This window comes from Nasonia vitripennis, assembly GCF_009193385.2.
Source record: "Nasonia vitripennis strain AsymCx chromosome 1 unlocalized genomic scaffold, Nvit_psr_1.1 chr1_random0007, whole genome shotgun sequence".
Classification (NCBI taxonomy): Eukaryota; Metazoa; Arthropoda; class Insecta; order Hymenoptera; family Pteromalidae; genus Nasonia; species Nasonia vitripennis.
In genome coordinates, this window is record NW_022279594.1 from 654,206 (window position 1) to 674,969 (window position 20,764).

The following is a 20,764-nucleotide window of genomic DNA, read 5'->3' on the forward strand; positions in this document are numbered from 1 at the left end:
AAGCGACTCAAGGCCCTCGATCAGCTGCCTGCACTCAAGACTCGCATACACAATGCTGAGTCCACCATCACTGAGCTGCAGGCACAAATCCAAGATCTGTCATCGAGAAGCCCAATGATGCAGTAGGACAGCGGCAGCACTGTGCCCAACACTGCGGAGATTTGAAGCCTACGCAGTGAATTGGCCGAGGTCAAGAGGCGCCAGAAGCAGACCTCGAACTGTGTGGTCGTTGTCACGGGTTCGCATTATACCCGTGAAACCTCGCTGCATCTCCACACTTTCTCAGTTGTAAACGCGCTTGACCCCACGGTCCTTAGAAGAGACGTAGCATCCGTCAGGACCATGGGGAAGCTTGATGCTACAAACAGCTCCGCTAGGGGTGACGGCAGACTGCCATCGATCGTCATCGCCAAACCCCGGAAACGCAAGCTACACACCAGCGAATTGGACGCCACCTTGCTGGAGGAGGCTAAAGCTCTGAGTCCTGACTATCAAGGCCTCATAAACATAAACGAGCTGCTTCCCTCAGATGTCCACAAGCTGCGTACAAGGGCTAGGCTGGAGGCCAAGAAGATGCAGGGCTACCGAACGTTCGTCAGGGAAGGGAAATTATATATGCGCTGTAACGATGACAGCGAGCGTGCTATGATCATCAACACCGACGCCGAGCTGGAGACTTTTTTAGCCCGGTTTCCACCCGCTGCCAACATCGTCCAACACTGAGGTTACAACACACACACATCATTCCGCCACACCCACCATCAAGCTGCTACGTCTTCATCTGGTTCTAAGGTATCTCTATCCGAAGGTCTAAGGGTCTGTCATTTCAATGCGAACTCACTCACAGGTCACATTGAGATGATCAGGCTCTTCTTATCCACTCGCTCTCTATTCCACGTAATAGCTGTTACTGAGACCTGGCTAAGCGACAAGGTGACATCCATCCCTTCACTGGATGATTACCTGTTGTACAGACGAGACAGAAACAGAAACGGAGAAGGTGTGGCCCTCTATATACATAAATCACTGACGGTTAGTGTTATTTCATCATCCGATGGTGAATGGTCTGGCAAGCCAGGCAAGCCCGGATACCTTTTTTGTGAGGTATCGGCTAAGGGAGTTTCTCCCATCTTCGTGGGGGTTGTGTATCGTCCACCTCATGCTCCTTTTTTCCAAGGCTCTAACTTTATAGACCAGCTAACAACTCACATGCACAATTACTCCACGAAGGTCATAATGGGAGATTTCAATTCTGACCAACTTTCCTCATCTGAAGATGCCAATTTCATCAGGGCCTACATTGATGAGAACTCCCTTTTGTCTGATCCCTATGGTGCCACGCACCATAAACAGGGTTCTGATACCTGTCTTAACCTATGTCTAATCGACGAGCAGGATCGCCTGCTATCATACTGGAAGACAGACGCACCTTTCATCAACGGACACGACCTTATCACTGCCACTCTCGACGTACAGATTCCACGCTATGTACCTAACACTTACACCTACAGAAACTTTAAAGGAATCAGTGCCGAGAAGCTAAGGGACTTTCTTAGCGAATGTGACTGGTCATCTCTCAACACTTCATCACTCGACGAATGCATATCCTTACTTAACACTAAACTTACTAACGCCATTAACCATCTCGCCCCATTGCGGACTGTAACACCAAGACGACAACGTCACCCGTGGTACACCGCGGCACTTCGTGACCTTGTATCCGAGAGGGATAGACTTTACAGGCGTTTCAGGGGCTCTAGGCTCGATCAAGATCTCCGCATTTACAGATTAGCTAGAGACTATGCCCATAAACAAGTCGAGGAAGCCAGGCTGCATTATTACTATTCATGCCTGTCTACCTTGACCGACATTGCCGAGATCTGGAAAGAGCTGGAGAAACTTGGAATTTCTGCCACCAAGGCCCCCTTACCATCTCGATTTACAACAGATGAACTCAACAGGCATTTCAGCGCGATCTCCAACGATCCGTTGGCTCCTGCTGTTGAGGATTATCTTCTCACCCTGGAAAGTCTTGACCTCTCGGAACATTTCGAGTTCAGCCCTATAACGGAATCGGACGTGTTGGCTGCGGTATCGCACTTTGACACCCAGGCCAGGGGAAGTGACGGCATCCCACAGGTTGTCATGTCAAAAGCATTGCCGGTTCTCGCTCCTTTACTAAGTCACATTTTCAACCTGTCTCTGAGCGTACCCTGCTTCCCATCTGACTGGAAATTGTCACTTGTGCGCGCACTCAACAAAATCAGTTCACCAACAGCCCTGACTGACTACCGTCCGATTTCACTTCTCTGCTTTCTCTCCAAGGCCTTGGAGTGGCTGGTGCACAAGCAAGTCTCAGAATAGCTTGAATCAAGGATATTGCTAGACAACCTTCAAACAGGCTTCCGCACTGGTCACAGCACTCAGTCTGGCCTAATTAAGCTAACTGATGATGCCAGGATCGGGATAAACAAAAAGAAAGTAACACTACTCCTTCTCTTCGATTTTAGCAAGGCTTTTGACACTGTGTGTCACGTCAGGCTCCTGAGAAAGCTATCCACTTCCGGCTTCTCAAAGCAAGTCATTCGCTGGTTTGCCTCCTACCTCTTTGGGAGAGAGCAGGCCGTCGTTGGTGACAATAGTGAGCGTTCTTCTCCTCGGCGTCTTAACATCGGCGTCCCGCAGGGATCCGTTCTGGGTCCCTTGCTGTTCGCATTGTACATCAACGACATCGGTTTCTGCCTTGATACCGATGTTTCCCATCTCATCTATGCGGACGACTTGCAAATTTACAGTCAATGCCACCTTGAGGAGCTTGATTCTTTATCAAACAAGATGAGTGCTAATGCCGAGAGGATAATGGGCTGGGCTGCACAGAACAGGCTAAAACTTAATGTTGCTAAAACCAAAGCAATTGTCCTGGGCTCTCCCTACTACATAAACGCCTTACCCTCAACAGCTAACACCTATATTATCATTGGGGGTGCCCAGGTCAGCTTTGAATCTTCCGTGCGTAATCTGGGATTGGTGCTCGACTCTAAACTTACGTGGAAGGAGCACGTTACACAAGTGTGTAAGCGTGCTCAATCACTAATGTACAGGCTTTACTTTTTCAGAAAGAGTACCAATCTCAGGTTGCGCAAGCACTTAGTGCAAGCGCTCCTGTTTCCCCTTATTGACTATTGCTCTCTTGTATACTGTGACCTGACGCAGGAACTCGACTTAAAACTACAGAGGCTCGTGAATACAGGAATTCGTTACATCTACGGTGTAAGGAGAGATGAGCGCATCTCCCCGTACAGGCGGGAGCTGCAGTGGCTAACCACTGCAGGACGCAGGAAGTATTTCACTGCTTGTTTCTTACGAAAGATGTTTAACACAGCCGTACCATCATATGTACTGGCATACTTCGACTTCCGCGTGACACTCCAGCCTGTTTGGGGGGAGGTGACACCTCTGGATATTCCTACCTTCGCGACGGAGACGCTGAGGAACTCGTTTCATATCAGCGCCTCATACCTATGGAACAACCTACCATCACACATTCGTAATACTGCTTCTATCTCAGGTTTCAAGAAACTAGCTAAAGAGCACTTCTTCGAACTCGAAAACACATGAACATCATGTTCACACTCACGCACACGCACACATTCACACACTCTCGCTTAACTCATTCTCACCTTATCATCACACTACACATCTACTACAACAGACATCTTATACTATTATTATGCCTGTACTCTTACTACTCCTGATGTACATAATTGATCGTACAACACATTGTACGCAAAATAAAACCAATTAATCTAATCTAATCTAATCTATCTCTCTGGCGGCACTGGTGGTAAGCTAAGCACGTACTCTATTTCGCTCTGCGCAATAATGCTCGTTATTAATATTTTCTTTACTCTCGAGTAACCTTTTACAGCTGAAAAGTCTTCCCAACGGCTCCTAAGCGTCAGCCAAGAAACTGCAATCCTTCTGCAATTTTTAAGAGCCGGGAAGGATTTCCGCAAAAATTTGTGCTACATAACCTCAATCATCCAGTGACGTGTTCTACTATCGTCGTGTTCCACCAGTCTCCGACTCAGTCATCCGCATCGTACCTGCAACGCACAAGCTCAGTATTTTTAAATTTTTAATCAGTACAGTGTCGTGAGTAGAGTGAAATCATGCAGTGCGGTGTTTATAGACTACGAGAGTAGCTATAGCTATAGCTATATCTCTATGTCTCTCTATTCCGTACAACGTTGCCAAGCCGGAACTTTATTTTTCTGACACCAGAGGCCAGCACTCTCCGAGCCAGCGAACTACAGTATAGTACTACAGCTCCACCGCCAGGTGGCCCCGACATGGCGCACGCAAACACGCACCCAAAAGAGCGTCCTGAAGGCTTTTATACTGAGACTACTCTGGCCACTGCACACTAACTCTCTTTCTCGATATGTCTGGCGAACAACGTACTGAAGATCGACTCCTTGGTCCTACATCATGTAAGACTTGCACTAAGGTCATCGCTAAGGGAAATCCTCGCAAATGCGATAAATGCGGATGGCACTATCACGCTAGGTGCACGCCGACGCAGCCAATTTTCGACAACGGCAAGACAATCCAAGTCTGCCGTAACTGCCTGTTGGTTTCTAACCTCTTCCCTCCTGGTACTGTGAATTCCACTCCATCTTCACGCAGCTCAAGTCCTCTGCTTCAACCTCAGGCGGGCAACTCGTCAGCATCAACGACACGGTCCTCCAGTTCACAGCCGGTTGATACTGCTATTCTCAATAAAATCCTAGAAAAGCTCAACAAACTTGATTCTATAGAGAAACTTCAAAACACCATGAAGAATGAAGCTGAGGAGAATGGTCGCCTTCTAGAGGAGAGAATGTCGGCGATTGAAAGATCCTTGGAGCCTTTGGACGAAATTCCACGGCTAATGAACCGGGTGACAGTGGTGAAGGCTGATGTGGCGGTTCTGAGGGCTGAGCAGGTCGACATCAAAGGAAAGCTTGAGCAGTTACTTGCGAAAGGAGCTGGTCCCTCTACGGATTCTTCTTCGGCCTCGGTACTTGACCTTGTGACCGTTCAGCAACTCCGTGACTCTAATGCTAGGATCCAAGCTCAACTGGATACAGTAGTATCGTCCCAGGCTAAACTCTCTGCAGGGCTGGTCATTACAGGGCTTGCTTCTACTCAGGCTACGTCTCTTAGACTTCTGGCTTATGCAGCCCTTAAGCCACTGGACGCTCAGCTGACAGAGAGAGATATTACCTCTGCTAGACCACTGATCAAGAGGAGAGCTGTTCGTGAGGATGATGCGGATTCTGCTTCTACTGCCGTTGCTGTCACCGAAATGCGTCCTACCCCTATTGCTGTGACTGTGTCCAGGACGCTGATGCGCTCGCTTATCTCGGCCAAAATTAAAATAAGGAAGCTACATTCGAAACAGTTGTCTGCAGATCTTCTTCGTGATGCCCGCGTCACACTGACACTCCCGGACTCTGAGGAAGACCTCAAGATTTTTAGTTTTTCAAACAAATTAACACCAAACACGCTCAGCCTGGAGGCTGCAAATCAACATCAACACCAACTTAAAAGTGAGGCTTTTCTTGTCCACTCGTCCCCTTTTTCACGTGATAGCTGTAACCGAGACCTGGCTGGACGATAAGATCAAATTATCGTCAAATATCCCTTTACTCGACAACTACTCTCTGTACAGACGTGCCAGAAACAGGAACGGTGGAGGTGTGGCCCTCTACATTCATCACTTACTCACAGCTAGCGTTATATCATCGTCCGACGACACCTGGTCGGGCAAGCCAGGAAAGCCGGAGTATCTCTTATGTGAAATCTCCGCAAAGGGAGTCATGCCCATCTTTGTCGGCGTCGTTTATCGTCCACCCGATGCCAAGTTCATCAAGGCCCTCATTGAGGAGAACTCCCTTCAGTCGGTCCCCTACGGTGCTATGCATCATAAACAGGAGTCCGACACCTGGCTTGACCTTTGCTTAATTGATGAGCAGGATCGCCTGCTCTCACACTGGAAGACAGACACTCCTTTCATAAACAGACATAACAGTGGTTCACCACGGCTCTTCGTGACCCCTTGAAAGAACGAAACAGACTCTACAGACGGTTTCTCAGATCACGTCTCCCTCTAGACCTATATTTCTATAGATTAGCGAGGGATGATGCTCATAGACAGGTCGAGGATGCCAGGCTGAATTATTACCACTCACGCCTGTCAACCCTGACTGATGTCGGCGAGATCTGGAGAGAGCTTGAGAAGCTTGGAATCACCACTCCCAAAGAGAACACCATCTCTCGCTTCTCAGACCTCAACATGCATTTCAGCGTAATTTCCAACGATTCGCTCGCTCCTGCTGTTGAGGACTATCTGCGTACCCTAGAGAGTCTGGATACCCCAGAGCACTTTAATTTCAGGGAGATAATGGAATCGGACGTCCTGGCTACAGTAACGCACTTTGACACTCAGGCCAGAGGCAGCGATGGCATCCCACAGGTTGTCATTCACAAGGCATTGCCAGTACTCGCTCCTCTACTCCGTCATATTTTCAACCTGTCATTGAGTGAGTCATGCTTCCGCTCTGACTGGAAGATGTCACTAGTGCGTGCGCTGAACAAAGTCAGCTCACCAACAGCTCTAACTGACTATCGTCGGATCTCCCTCCTCTGTTTTCTATCAAAGGTGCTGGAGTGGCTAGTGCATGGGCAGATTTCCTAGTTTCTTGAGTCAAGACTCTTCATTGACGATTTTCAGACGGGTTTCCGCACTGGACACAGTACACAGTCTGGCTTGATTAAGTTGACTGATGATGTCAGGCTTGGCATAAACAGGAAGAAGGTAACACTTCTTATTCCTTTTGACTTCAGCAAGGCGTTCGATACCGTGTGTCACGTCAAGCTCCTTAGAAAGCTGTCCTCTTTCTGCTTCTCTAAGCAAGTAATCCGGTGGTTTGCATCTTACCTCACTGGTAGAGAACAAGTCGTCATTGGTGACAACAACGAGCTTTCCACCCCTCGTTCTCTGAATATAGGATACCGCAGGGGTCTGTTTTGGGTCCCCTGTTGTTTGCGTTGTACATCAATGACATCAGTTTCTGCCTAGACTCTGATGTATCACATCTCATCTATGCGGATGACTTGCATAACTATAAATTATAAATTATAAATTATGAGTGCTAATGCTGATAGGATAGCGGGTTGGGCTGCGCTAAATCATCTTAAGCTAAATGTTCTCAAAACCAAAGCGATTGTCCTGGGTGCCCCCTACTACATAAATGCTTTACCATATGTAGCTAATACCTCTATGAATATAGGGAGAGCCCGGGTCAGCTACGAATCATCTGTGCGCAGTCTAGGGGTGGTGTTTGATTCTAAATTAACCTGGAAAGAGCATGTCACACAATTGTGTAAGCGTGCTCACTCTCTAATGTATAGACTATACTTCTTCAGAAAGAGCACCACTCATAATCTGCGCAAACGTCTCGTGCAAGCGCTTCTTTTTCCAATAATAGACTATTGCTCGCTAGTATACTGTGAACTAACGCAAGAACTGGACACTACAGGGACTAGGCGCTTTAGTTGCGCTGGAGCTTAAGTTGCGCTTCGGGTAGTGAGCTCAGATAGCCCGTACAAGTCATCACATTCATACTTGCACACGTACATTTACATCTATATACAAAAATCATTCACGAAAATGTATTCTAATGCGCGCGCCACGCCGCCGCTGCGCCACCCCTTCTTTTATCTCATTTTTTTTATTTAAAAAATACGTGTATTCATTATGAGAAGTGAGTATTACACTACTTAACGAAATCTGAAAATTTGACTAAAAAATTTTGAACATATATCATTTGTTTTGCATTCATTTGGAATTTTAAATGTTGTAATATTTCCTTCTCCAATTTTCAGTAACAATTTGGAAATTCTTTATAACATGAACGCATGTTTGTATTTAACTTAAAAATATGGAAATTTGACCAAAGGTATGAGGATATTATAGTTTCTGCTATAATAGTGCTTCTATTACTATTTTTCAAAACAGGGAGAATTTGTTGAAAATCCCGCCCTCATAATTTATTACCGAAAGGAATTTTGATATCACATATATCACGTAATGTTTTGTCAACAATTTCTGAAGCTTTTTTTGGAATCATAGAAGCTTTATCCCAAATAATTAAATCCGCGTTTCGTAATTTTTCATTGTCAGATTTAATTTGTAAAATGGAGGGAGAGAGAGAGAGAGAGAGAGAGAGAGAGAGAGAGAGAGAGAGAGAGATGTTTATTGACCTTATCAGCTACTGTTGATATAAACATGGGCGCCTGTCTACATAAACACCTGGCGCCAGCCACGTCACTCTAGGCCACGCCCAGTCTCTCTATACCAGCCCATATACTACTGCCAGGGATAGACCCTCGCCAACGAAGTCTCGTGAGCTCACGGGACGACTAGTTAGCAGCACCGAAGTCCGAAACCCGGATCATTGTCGTGAGCACACGTGGACGATACCCAGAGTCTCCAAAACCCTTTAGCCTACATCCTAATGTATGCTGCTCCCTCTGCCACTGTGAGCACACAGGGTTGAGGAAGTAGCAATACACTCACCGATGACTTACCAGGTCGTGCGCTCACGTCCTGGTGAAATTAAGGTTGACCTCTAACCTTCGCAGTTATCTTTACGTCGACATCTTACGACTCCCTTTGTCACTGTGTGCACATAGGGCAAAGGGCAGAACGAGACGAGCGACAAGGATCCTACGAGTGGACTCTAAGAGTTCAAGGGAAAACCTTAAAATACCGTAAAACCGTTCCTACCGCAACTGTGCGCCCACAGGGCGATTGCAACCGTTGTTCGCGACGCATTTGGATCGATGTAGCAGAGATCCTAACCTCAAAATCCGTCACCGTTCCGTAATATCGATACCGACCCGATACACCGATGCCTCAACAGTGTAATCGTTATTGTACCGTGATTGCGTAGCCTCGCTAATATATTGTTAACTTCGTTAGTTTAAGGGGGCACAACACCTTTAAACCCTGAAAGAAAGAACTGAGAAAAATTCATAAATTTTAAGTCAATCATTTGAAATTTTTTATAGATATATTTAGCATTAATACCTTCAATTTTATCATGCTAAAACCTTTATTATTCCTGCTGTCCCATTGTGGCACTCGGTGCAAGAATTTGTGAACTTTTTCACTGTCTGTAGGATTCCAAGTGAACAAATGGTTCTTTTGGGCTCAAACTCAAGGAGAATACTTTGTACACTTGTAGTTTTAATATAAATGCAGGGATTTTGATTTGAATGTTTAGAAATGATTTGGCGATGAAAAAAATACTTTTTTTTTCGCTTATTCTGGCACCTTCTTGTGTATAAAAGATTTTCTAAACATTCAAATTAAGATCCCTGCATTCATACCAGAACTACAGGTGTACAAAGTATCCTCCTTGAGTTTAAGCTCAAAAGAACCATGCGTTTACTTGGAATCCTATGGACAGTGAGCTGAAATCAGTAAAAACAACATTTAGAGAAAATAAATTTTAAAGTTTATGAAAATTGTTGAAAGTGTAATTTAAATTAGTGTTTACCAAATCCTTTGAGACCAAGTTTTCTACGTTCCACACACATGGACCTTGGCTCTCAGGAATTATGAGTCATATACACTTATACCTCTGGGTTCTGTACGGCTTTTCTTACCTGCAACCAAAAAAGGCATTTTATGTCCTTAATAATAATAACACATTATACTTATATATCTTTTCTTTTGGTCACTGTGTAGAATCTTCAAGTTAAAACTGCAGAAAATTACCAGTCTAACCTCCAAATGTTTGATCCGGGTGCTCTAGTCTCTGTAGCGGCTTTTCTTCTATCACTACAGTCTTCATAGAGTCCTTGGCAACTTTCTCACATACTTCACTAAATTGTTCTTTGATTGTATTATATGCAGACTGAACCATGGGTTTCAAGCAGTCCATCAACCCACAAAATGTTGATAGACCAGCGTGTCCAAGTCCAAGAGCACGAAGATGACCACACTCAATGCACATTACTTCAATTTTGAATCTTAATCCTTGAGCTTTAGATTCGCCAAGTTTAACTCGATCATGGCATTGTTTGCAAATTAAAAGTTCCTCGAGAGCAGGAAATAGAATGTTGATATCAATCAATCTATTCCTGACCACAGAGGTTTCTTCTGCTGCTGGAGTTTGTATCTTTCTTCAGTCGGTTCATCCTCGCATGTTGCACCTAGAAATCTTCTTGGCCTCTTCTTGCCTCTTCCTCGAGAGTATTTCTTGTCAGAATGGTTACTCGCAAACCTTTCCTTGGCATCTCGATTATCACACATATTTTTAAAATCACTACACTTCACACTTTTTTAAATAACTTCACTGCTCTGCTTTTACACTAACACTTCACTTTCTTTTTCTTTTTAGGGTTATAAGCTATAAGCTATAAACCCAAAAACACTACAAACATTACTTAGATTAATTTAAAAACACTCGTAAGAAATATTAGCTTTTTTTATGTATTAAAACATCAGCTGTATTCACACAGTGTAAAACACATCCCAGGACTATATCAGCTGTGTTTTGAAATATTTGCTGTCTGCTAGCAGAACAGCAGAACGGTCGCTCTGTCCTTCTCAGACACATTGATTCTAACCTACCCACAGGCGGCGCACGGGCGCGCGATATTTGAATTGAAATAAATGTCCCTACGTAGTCATCAGAGCCTTATATAAGAAGCAAAACTAGAAATTTATCTTGAATACAACGCAAAAAAATCTTATCAAAACGCACTAATTTATTTACTAAAATATGTATGCGGAGCATAATATACGTATATACTACGGTAAAAAAATAGTATTTTCCACATTTACAATAAAAATTTTATTTAGATTGAATTTATAAAACTTAAAATTAAAATTATTAGTCGTATTAGACAAAAAATAAAAATACGCAATTTTACGACAAAACGATAAAAATTTTGTTTTAGTATTTTGCTTGTAACTTAGCGGGAATTTTTTTTTTTTTTATAAACGGGTTTCAGGAGCGTGTTCTATGGAACATTTCCTGTCAAAATAAGCAATAAAAAAACCTGCTCTAAGCAATCTGATTGAAACGGAAAAATCTCGCTCAAAGGTGTTTTCATCTCAATTGACTTGTAAGGTATTCTATTGTAAATATATACAGCCGCTTGAACGACTAAATCCCAGTTCGAATTCAGTAGCCCTGAGTCTAGCATCATAACTCTATCTTCTGTAATGGTTTTGTAGCTTTTGTGCGAATTCTGGTCATATTGTAACAAAGGACGGTGGTAACTTTAAGTATACGTGCTCTCTCTCTCTCTCTCTCTCTCTCTCTCTCTCTCTCTCTCTCTCTCTCTCTCTCTCTCTCTCTCTCTCTCTCTGTGTGTGAGGGCTAGCGTGACTCTGGCGCGGAAAGACGAAAGGCTCTCTGGCGTAAGCGTGGCGCTCAGCCAACTATGCCTACCTGACGTTGAGCGAAAGTGCTGCTGTATTCCAATAGTTCCCCATGTTCTGAACATATTACTAACACTTCACTTAAGTTTACACCTTTGAATTATTAAAAATCCTTCGTATGGAATACGTTTTCACATATTAAACACACTACCGTATTTACTTTTTACTCTGGATGACATTTGTATACAATCTTCTGCGGACAAGGCATCAAGCCGCCGCTCTCGTTCGACATCTTAGAAATTAAGTCATATTTAATAACAAAAATTGTATAAAAATGTAAAAAAAAACCACTGCCAATTCTTTGACACATAGCTTTCTTTAACATTTTGTATCGCTTTAATATCTGAATTGTTTTCACTTCACATATCATTCTATAAAGTTTTTGTACTTTTTCGTTTAATAGATAAAATTACTTTGAATTAAATAAATAAATATATATATATATATATATATATATATATATATATATATATATATATATATATTTGAAGCTTAGTTAAGCAATAATTAATTCTAATAATTAATTCTCTCTCTCTCTCTCTCTCTTTTTCTCGCATAGCTATAATTGTTTAACTAAGCTTCAAGAGAACTCCAGTTATCGCGTCACGTAGAAAAACGACTTTTTTTCAGTTTTGATGTTGTTCCCAGGATCTGCCCCATGAAATTACTCAAAATTAAAGTTAAGTATAGTCCTAAACAATTTCAATAATCATGTTTTTTTAGAAAGATTCAACATTTAGCTTCCGAGTTAAAACAATTTATAAAAATTTCGGTTTATGCTGTATAACAAAAGAACGACGAACGATAATATAAATTTTCCGTGGTAAAAATATAGGTAATTTTATTCTCTTTCAGGTACATATTAAGCAATTTACTTTTATTACGTTTTTCAATAAGTTTATTAGAAAAAACTTAAACTTCAAAACTAAAAAATCGCTTTAAAAAAAACGCGTCTACAAAATGTAAAATCTGACTTTTTTCCCACTATGTACTAGTAAAAATAAAGAAAATGAGACTTTGTGGGTTAAATTCCACTGAGTAGAAGCTGAGATGCAGGCGTATACGAACAAACACACACACACACACACACACACACACGCACATATACATTTGTACAGACATTTTCCAAAAACACCATTTTTCGACAAAAAATGCATCAAAACACACTCTCTTACTCTCTTTCTAGCGTGAAAACTTTAAAACATCACCATTTATCAAGATCTATTATTTGCATCTTTATAAAAATTTCTCTTAAAAGAAAGCTATAAACTAAATCACAAAAAATAGTTATAATAAACAATCAATTTGATATCTATCCCTATATAAAAAAGTCATGACCGGATGAAGTGAAGCCAAGAATGCGTCAATATGATTGGCTCGTGTAGTGCGCATGCGTCAAAAGTATCGTTAGAATTTTTTGATTTGTTTTTGATTCTAATATTAAAAATGTAATATAATACTATAATACATATCAAATTATAATTTGTGTATTTATAATATTCTAGAGATATTCTACTCTCGAGACCATTCTATTCTCTAGACATAACCTTAAAATTTTAAAAAGAGGTTTGCGACGAAACCGCGCCAATTTTGAAATTTATATGAGCGCGAAATGAATCATATATTGTAAAGTTTGATATATTTCCGTGATAGAAAACAAATATTAAAAATATCAATCATTTATATTCCATTTAATAAGTTAATGAAATTATAGCCCGCTACAGTGCGCGCAGCGCACTGCGCCAAGTCTAGTATAGTAAAAGCATCACCGTTATCAACGTATACTTGTTCTTTCTGTTTGCAAACATAAGTTTAAATAAGTACGTTGATATAATGGATTATAAAAGTAAGTTAAATTTTTTTTTGTTTTTCCAGGCCCTTTATATATATATATATATATATATATATATATATATATATATATATATATATATATATATATATATAAAGTATTATTTAGTATGCAAAATGTAATTTGTATAATATATGTAATACCTGAGTACCAATGGACCAATAAAACCATCCAACATAGCTTGGATGCCTACAAACATTATAAACTCCATGTGTAACTAAACTATGATGATTAGACTTTTTACTTTGAACAATATGATTAAAATTTTGTTTAGCTGTAAAAATAGCTGTTTTTCTAAGTATTTCTCCGGCCACACAAAAGATTGTACCAATTACCAAGAGGCACAAATTGGGTTTCATGTGTGGATAGAAGTAAACTCTTGTTCCAAATTCAGTCCAACTAGCAATTGCTGCTAAAGTATAAGCTGGGCTATGGTTAATAACGAATGAGTCAAAGGATAAACTTGCAGGATTAGTAAATGCTATGCCTAAAAATTCTGTAAAATGGAATGTTGATAACACGGTAACATAAATTCCAAATGTCTTCCAGATGTATATGGAACTATTGCAAATAAGAATTCCTAAACTTAAACAAAATCCCAAAAAGTTCGCTCTGCTTGATATCTGCAAATGAAAATTAAAATATTTATTATATTCAAAGAAATTAATAAATGTTATCGTTAAGTGAAGTTTGTTTAAATTTAAGCAGGTATAAGGAAATCGCATTAGAAAGTTTGGCTGACCAATTTTTTAGGCTCATCCACGATACGAGGGTACCTTATAGTTTCGTTTACAAAAAATATATGAGGTGCTATTTTACGCATTTATTGACTGAGCACGTTAAAATATTATGAGAAAAAAAGTGAATCATCGTATGGTAAATGCTTTAATGCATTCAAGATTGAGGAAAATTGAGGTGACTCTGTGGTGACTCTCGGTGACTATAAAACTCTTTCAGTTGTTTATATTCAAAATCTCGCTAGTGCTGATAGAAGAGTAATTACCCTTAGCATTAGGACCGTCGTGCCTGCTTCTTGTGACGGCACCACCACCGCCTCTCGGTCACGATAGCATTCCGTGGTTTTATAAAGTCTTAGGAAATCCAGGAAACGAGTCCAAAGCCTAAAGCTTCACATCATAATAACCATGTTTCCGTTAGTTTTCTCTAGAGAAGAGCTGCTGTTCGCCTTTTGAACCAGTCGCATCAATTGCAAGGAACGCCACAGCCATTTCGGACTACGAAAGTAGGAGGGGCACTTTATAGTTCAGTACGGGAGGTCAAAGTCTGGGTCTGGTGGATGGGCTTCTCGGCTCGGGGGTATGGTATCGTCAGTGGGGGAGGCGAAGGTCTATGTCAGGGCACGCTATAGTTCAGTGGGGAGGTGGAGGTCTATGTTAGGGTACGTTATAGTTCAGCGGAGGTCTGTCTCGCGGGCACGATATCGTTCAAGCGTATTTGTTTATTATTTTTTGTTTACTGTAAATTTTTTGAACACTTTGTTTGTTGTGAATTAGTCGAATAATTTAAATAATTTTGTGTGTAAATAAGGTAAATAAAAAAAGTAAAAAAATGTATGAGATTTCGTTATCTACACTATATTAAAATTTTATATTTGGTCAATTTTGTAAAAACCCTCCAAAACTCGTAAAAAAAAATTAGATCTATTTTACGGTAGAAATGTGCTTTGAACTTAAACCATTCAAGTTACCGAAAAAAAAATCAAATTTCAATTAGTTTTTAGCAATAAAAAAACTTTAAAAATGTCCGTCTGTCCTTCCGTCCGTCTGGATATTTTTGCATTCATTCCACAAAACTTGATATATTTTATAAATATATAACTATTTAATAATATAGACAGGTACATATGATAAAAATATACATTCCTACTAAAAAACATTTTCGAGATTTGGTCCAGGTAATTGGAAGCTGTTAAAACTATTAAAAAAAAATAAACGCAATTAATTAATATTTTTTTATATTTTTGACACACTCACACACACACACACACACACACATATATATATATATATATATATATATATATATATATATATGGATAAATAAAGATTATTTTAAAATTGGTTCAGATGAAAGACATGCTGCGATTAAATATTTGTGTTGATATAATTTTTTTTTCAAGTTATTCGTTTGTGCATATGAAATGACGATTTATCTATTCATGAATGTCACAAAATGTTATCTGCAGATTCGATTTACATAAAAGAGATGCTGCTAATAATTACTTGTGCAGATAATTGTTTTTTTTAAGTTTTGTGTTCGTTGCATATAATGACGAATGCTGTAAATATTCATTTATATCACAAGATAAAATCTGCAGTTTTAGTCGAGATCAAAGGGATGCTGCAAATAGTTATTTGTGCAGGTATAATCTTTTTTTAATTCTATGTGTTTGTGAATACGAAATAACGCACAAGCATATCACAAGATGAAATCTGCAATTTTGGTCAAGATGAATGGTATACTGTAAATAATTATGTGTGCAGATATGCTCTTTTTTTCAAAGCTATGTGTTTGTGAATACGAAATGACGATCAATGCTGTATGCATTTATGCATATCACAAGATGTAATCTGCAGATTGATCCTGATGAAAGGGATGCTGCAAATAATTATTTTTGCAGATATGATCCTTTTTTCAAAGCTATGTGTTTGTGAATATGAAATGACAAAAATCGTTATATAATTATTTTCTTTATATAAGTACTAGTTTTAAGTTTTTTTGTTATATACCCAGCTTGTACACTGGTAACTTAGTTTACCTCTACAAGGCTTACTAGTATGCGTACTGGTAATGTATACTATGTAAGCTTAATAGCTTGTAATTATACTATGTAAGATAATTCTTGGTTTATACAAATTTACTGCACATCCCAAGCTGGTGTGAATTTTCTATATTTTATCGTATTTATTAATTATCTATAGACATTTCTATTGATTATATATAATATGTATTCTAAAATAGATGCTTTAAAGCATTCTGCATTCATTCCACAACCAATAAAGTGTCATTCTAATATTGACAACTAAATTTTATCTATTTATAAAATTATAAAAATCAACTTTTTGCATGTGTATCGAATGTTATTTTCTGATACAGGGGGCGGAAAATGTGCGTGAACGCACGCGGAGCGTGCGTAATAGTGCGTTGTATGCACATTATATCGTTATATATTTTAAATACTGTCTTATTTAATAATTTAGATAAGTGTTATATAAAATAATAATAAAATGAATTTATTTTTATATGAGGATATCAAATATGATTTTGTATAAAATTACATAATTTTCCATACTTATATTGATCCTTAGTGGAACAAAAATTGTGCACATATAAGTTTCCATCTGAAGATTTCAGACTAAAACAGAACATAACTGAACAAAACAGAAATGTTCAGCAGAAGAATGTCGGAATTAAGACAAAGTCAACAGTTATTTACAGGTATTATTAGTTTTTTTCAGTTTTTTTTTTTAGTTTACTGCGGATGGTACCAGATTTCAACAGTTTTCAACAGTTACGTTAATTAGATTCCATTATCAAGTGGCACGGTAGCGCCACGAAGGCGAGTTTGAGAATCAGACGAAGCCGCGATGCCCACGCTACTATTCACTTCTATGTTAAGGTTCGCACTTTTCATTACAAAGAAATAAATGCATTTTTTCTTGTCTTTAATGTATTTTGACTTATATCATGTTTCATTATGCTTAACTATGATTTTTTAACAAAAATATTGATAAAAACTACCTATATATAATACACGAGTGTGTCATTCACAACATGCTCAAATAAAATGAAAAAATGTTAGGACCGTTAAGTTAGCCGCAACAAGTATTAGAACCATAAAGTTGGCCGTACAGCTATACACAGATGAATATTGCTTTCTTATCGGTTTTTTGTATGCTCGCTCACATGTAGTTTTTAATGTCTAGGTGTAGAAGTAATTCGAAGACGGTGTCTAGGTGTACGGGGTGGCTGATGAGGAGGTCTAGGTGGTGCGCTTTGTGGTTTTTTTGTATCTAGGTGTAGAAATAATTCGAAGGCGATGTCTAAGTGTACGGGGTGGCCGATGACGAGGTCTAGGTGGTGCGCTCCCTGGTTTATATATTATGTCTCTTGCAAAAAATTATAACATAAATCATACACTCGATCATAATTTTTCAAAGTCAGTGGATAATTAAGTTAATTTTTGTATCACTTATCTTTGAATTTTAATCATTTTAGCACAAATTCATGGATATCTTCATTTTTAGCCAAAGATACAGGGTCTCTGCTATTCTGGGACCCATACAGGAACTTTTGCACCATAAAAAGGTATCTCCATGAATTGCTTCCTTCTAGAGGAAGCATTGTAATAGTAAAATTTTGAGTTTCGACCAAACTTCTAGAAAATTCTTTTTCGTGTGTTAGAAGTTCAAATCGAGTGTTTTTAGAAAATGTCCGTGTGGATGTGTGTGTGTGTGTGCGCGTGTGTGTGTCGATGTGTGTATGTATACCGTAATATTTCTGGAACTACTTCGTCAATATCAATAAAATTTAACATGCTTATATATTTTTGGATTCTGAATTCGGGAAAAACAGTTACTTTTAATTTTCTCAACTATTTTTTGATTTTTGAAAAACACTATTTTTCGTTTTTTTCAATCATCTCATTGTTACAAACAATTCAGCTATAATGCATTTGAAAGAAAATAAAATTACCTACTTTTTATCGTTTGGTCCTCGAGATCGACCGCTTCGTTCGGCAGATAAAATGAAAAAGGTGATTTTTTCGAATACCGAGATTCCGGCAAGACGCCGCATAATTTAGATCTTAGAAATTAAAAATAAAATCGGGGTATAGAATAAAAAATAATTACATCAAAATATTATCATAACTGAATAAAAATGGAAAATCAATCAAAAATATTTTCTCTTCAATTCTCAAAAAAAGATATAGCTTGCTCTGATTTAATGTAAAAATTATGTACTAAATAAGCAACGAACAAAAAATAATTTAGACATGTAGCCCAATGAATTTGATCATTGGGACAGGTCGGATGATATTCCCCTGTTACAGAGAATAATTACTGCCAATTGCCGCTATATCTAAATAAAGAAAAAAATCGCATATTTTTACGGAATTTGGAGTGGTGATCGCTGTCGCGAAGATCAGGCATATCACACCTGATATTCGATTGACACTTAGAAAAGCCGAAAATAGCTTTGGGTATGGCTTGCACTCTTAAGGAAGCAGCGACAGCTACATGGTTGCATAGTCCTCGTAAGACCCAGAACGGCCGGAACTCAATCGACTATCACCTAAAAGGGGGTCGATTTTTGCAAACCAAAACCTAAGAGTATGCGTTCGCCTTGGGTCGCAGAGCCACCAAAAGTTAAGAGTATACATAAAATAGCGCAAAAATAGGCTGGGCCGTATCGACGGACATCACCCGGATCCGATTATTAACCGTTCAACCCAAAAAGACGGCAGTCAACTATATCGGTTGCTATAGCACAAAGTCAGTAAATAATTTATCATTCACAGTTATTTATATTCTCAAGCAATAAATTTCAAAAGTAAAAGTGCGTTTAAATTCGCAATATAATCAATCTTAAAAAAATGAGCTGCTACGTGTCAAACAACAATTAATTTGGCCGAGCATAGCTAAATAAACAATAATTTTTAATACAAAATAGTAAATCTTATAATTAATTAAAGCGTTTCAGAATCTGCGAACCCATGCTTTATTCTTTTTTTTTTTACTGTTTTTTTTTACGCGACACCGGACGTGCCGCTTAGAGAATACAACACAAAACAAAATTTACAATCATTGCAAAAAAAAAAAAAATATCAGTAAACAGCCGTTAACTAATTTATAATTAAATGATACGTATTTGTAAAAATTCAGCGCAAAAGGCGCGACTGACGAGCATCTGAAATGTGATGCAATAGCACAGGCATGCTCTCCGTATATCGGGTGTCCTAAATCATCTAAGATTCGACATACAGTTATGAACAAAAGAATAAATTCTATTCTTCCCTGCCCTATTTCATTTTATTTTACTGTCAATTAATTTCCTAAATACTATTATTTTTAAGTTCAATAAATTAAGCATATTATTTACAACGCTGACGCTGAGATGCGAAAATCGATTAAACATAGTCAACTTAAAAAAAGAAAATTTGCAATTTTTAACGCGTAAATTATTATTTTAATTCATCTTTATAGTTAAATAAAAATGATAGTACGCGCGCACACGCTTGGACAATAAATCGAAAAGAAATTAGTCGCTTGAAAACAGCAATACGCTTAAATGATACAAAAAATTAATTATGATGGCATCTTGTAACACCCCGTACAAGTTCCGCATAAATTTATAAACTATAATTAAAAACTAAAATTTATTGAATAACATATTTAGATTATACGCGAGTATCTCGCGTTCCCCCACTCTCCATTTGAAAGCTCCGCGCCACAACTGACAGCTGAGCTCACAGCAGCAGCAGAACACCAGCAGCGCCACGAGTCAGCCAGCGGCGACAGTAAAAGCAGCCATAGAGCGGGGAAAGCGCGCAACACGCGCGTATATCTATATATAATGAGCAGCGAGCGCAGCGGCGCGAGAGAAGGAGTAGCAACGCAGCGGCGGTGCGGCGCACGCATTAGAATATACTTATGTGAATGATTTTTGTATGTACGTGTGAATGTACGTGTGCAAGTATGAATGTGATAGTATTTTCGGCAGCACGATCCCCGCTTGCTCCGAGGCCTATAAAAGGACCCGCACGGCCACTATGAGCTCACTAGCCGAAGCGCAACTTAAGCGCCTAGTCCCTGCTCTTGAGCAACTTATGCCTTGAGCAGGTAAAAGACTTAAAATATTTTCGATATTTTCGTGGAACTTCCGTTATCTTTTATGTGTCCGTGTCCGTTCCGTTACCGTGTCCGTTTTCGTGTCCGTTCCATTTCCGTGTCCGTTTCCGTTTCTGTGACCGTTTCCGTGTCAGTGTCCGTTTGTTCTCCCAACTTACGTTTTCTTGTCCGTAACTGTTTCCGTTGTTGTGACCGTGTTCATTTTTGTTTCCGTGTCTGTTTTCGTGTCTGTATCTTTTTTCGACGTCCGTTTTCGTGCCCGTTACATATATCATCATCTCTCCCCTTACATATATCAGCCGCACTTATTCACACATGCTGCAAGCGGCTATCAGGTTTTCTCGGTTCTTCCCGCTGGATTTCGGGACCCTCGACGCGCGATAATATATAGCGGTGCCTTTTCATGGCGCTTATATTGTTTTGCGTCAACTAGACGACGTGACTTTGTTAATATACGCGAAACGTTCGCAGGTAAATATTATTGTTGCAATGCACTCGCTAAATCTCAGTTTATGCACGTTGTTTCATAAAATA

At 39.3% G+C, this 20,764-nt stretch overlaps 1 protein-coding gene across 1 annotated transcript in view; it reads right to left on the minus strand.

Moving 5' to 3' along the window:
- Icmt (isoprenylcysteine carboxyl methyltransferase) overlaps positions 1-20,764 on the minus strand; it is a 170,393-nt gene that overhangs the window by 16,950 nt on the left and 132,679 nt on the right. The window contains 1 exon segment of the mRNA NM_001190928.1: positions 13,502-13,981. Coding sequence (NP_001177857.1) covers positions 13,502-13,981 — 480 coding nt within the window.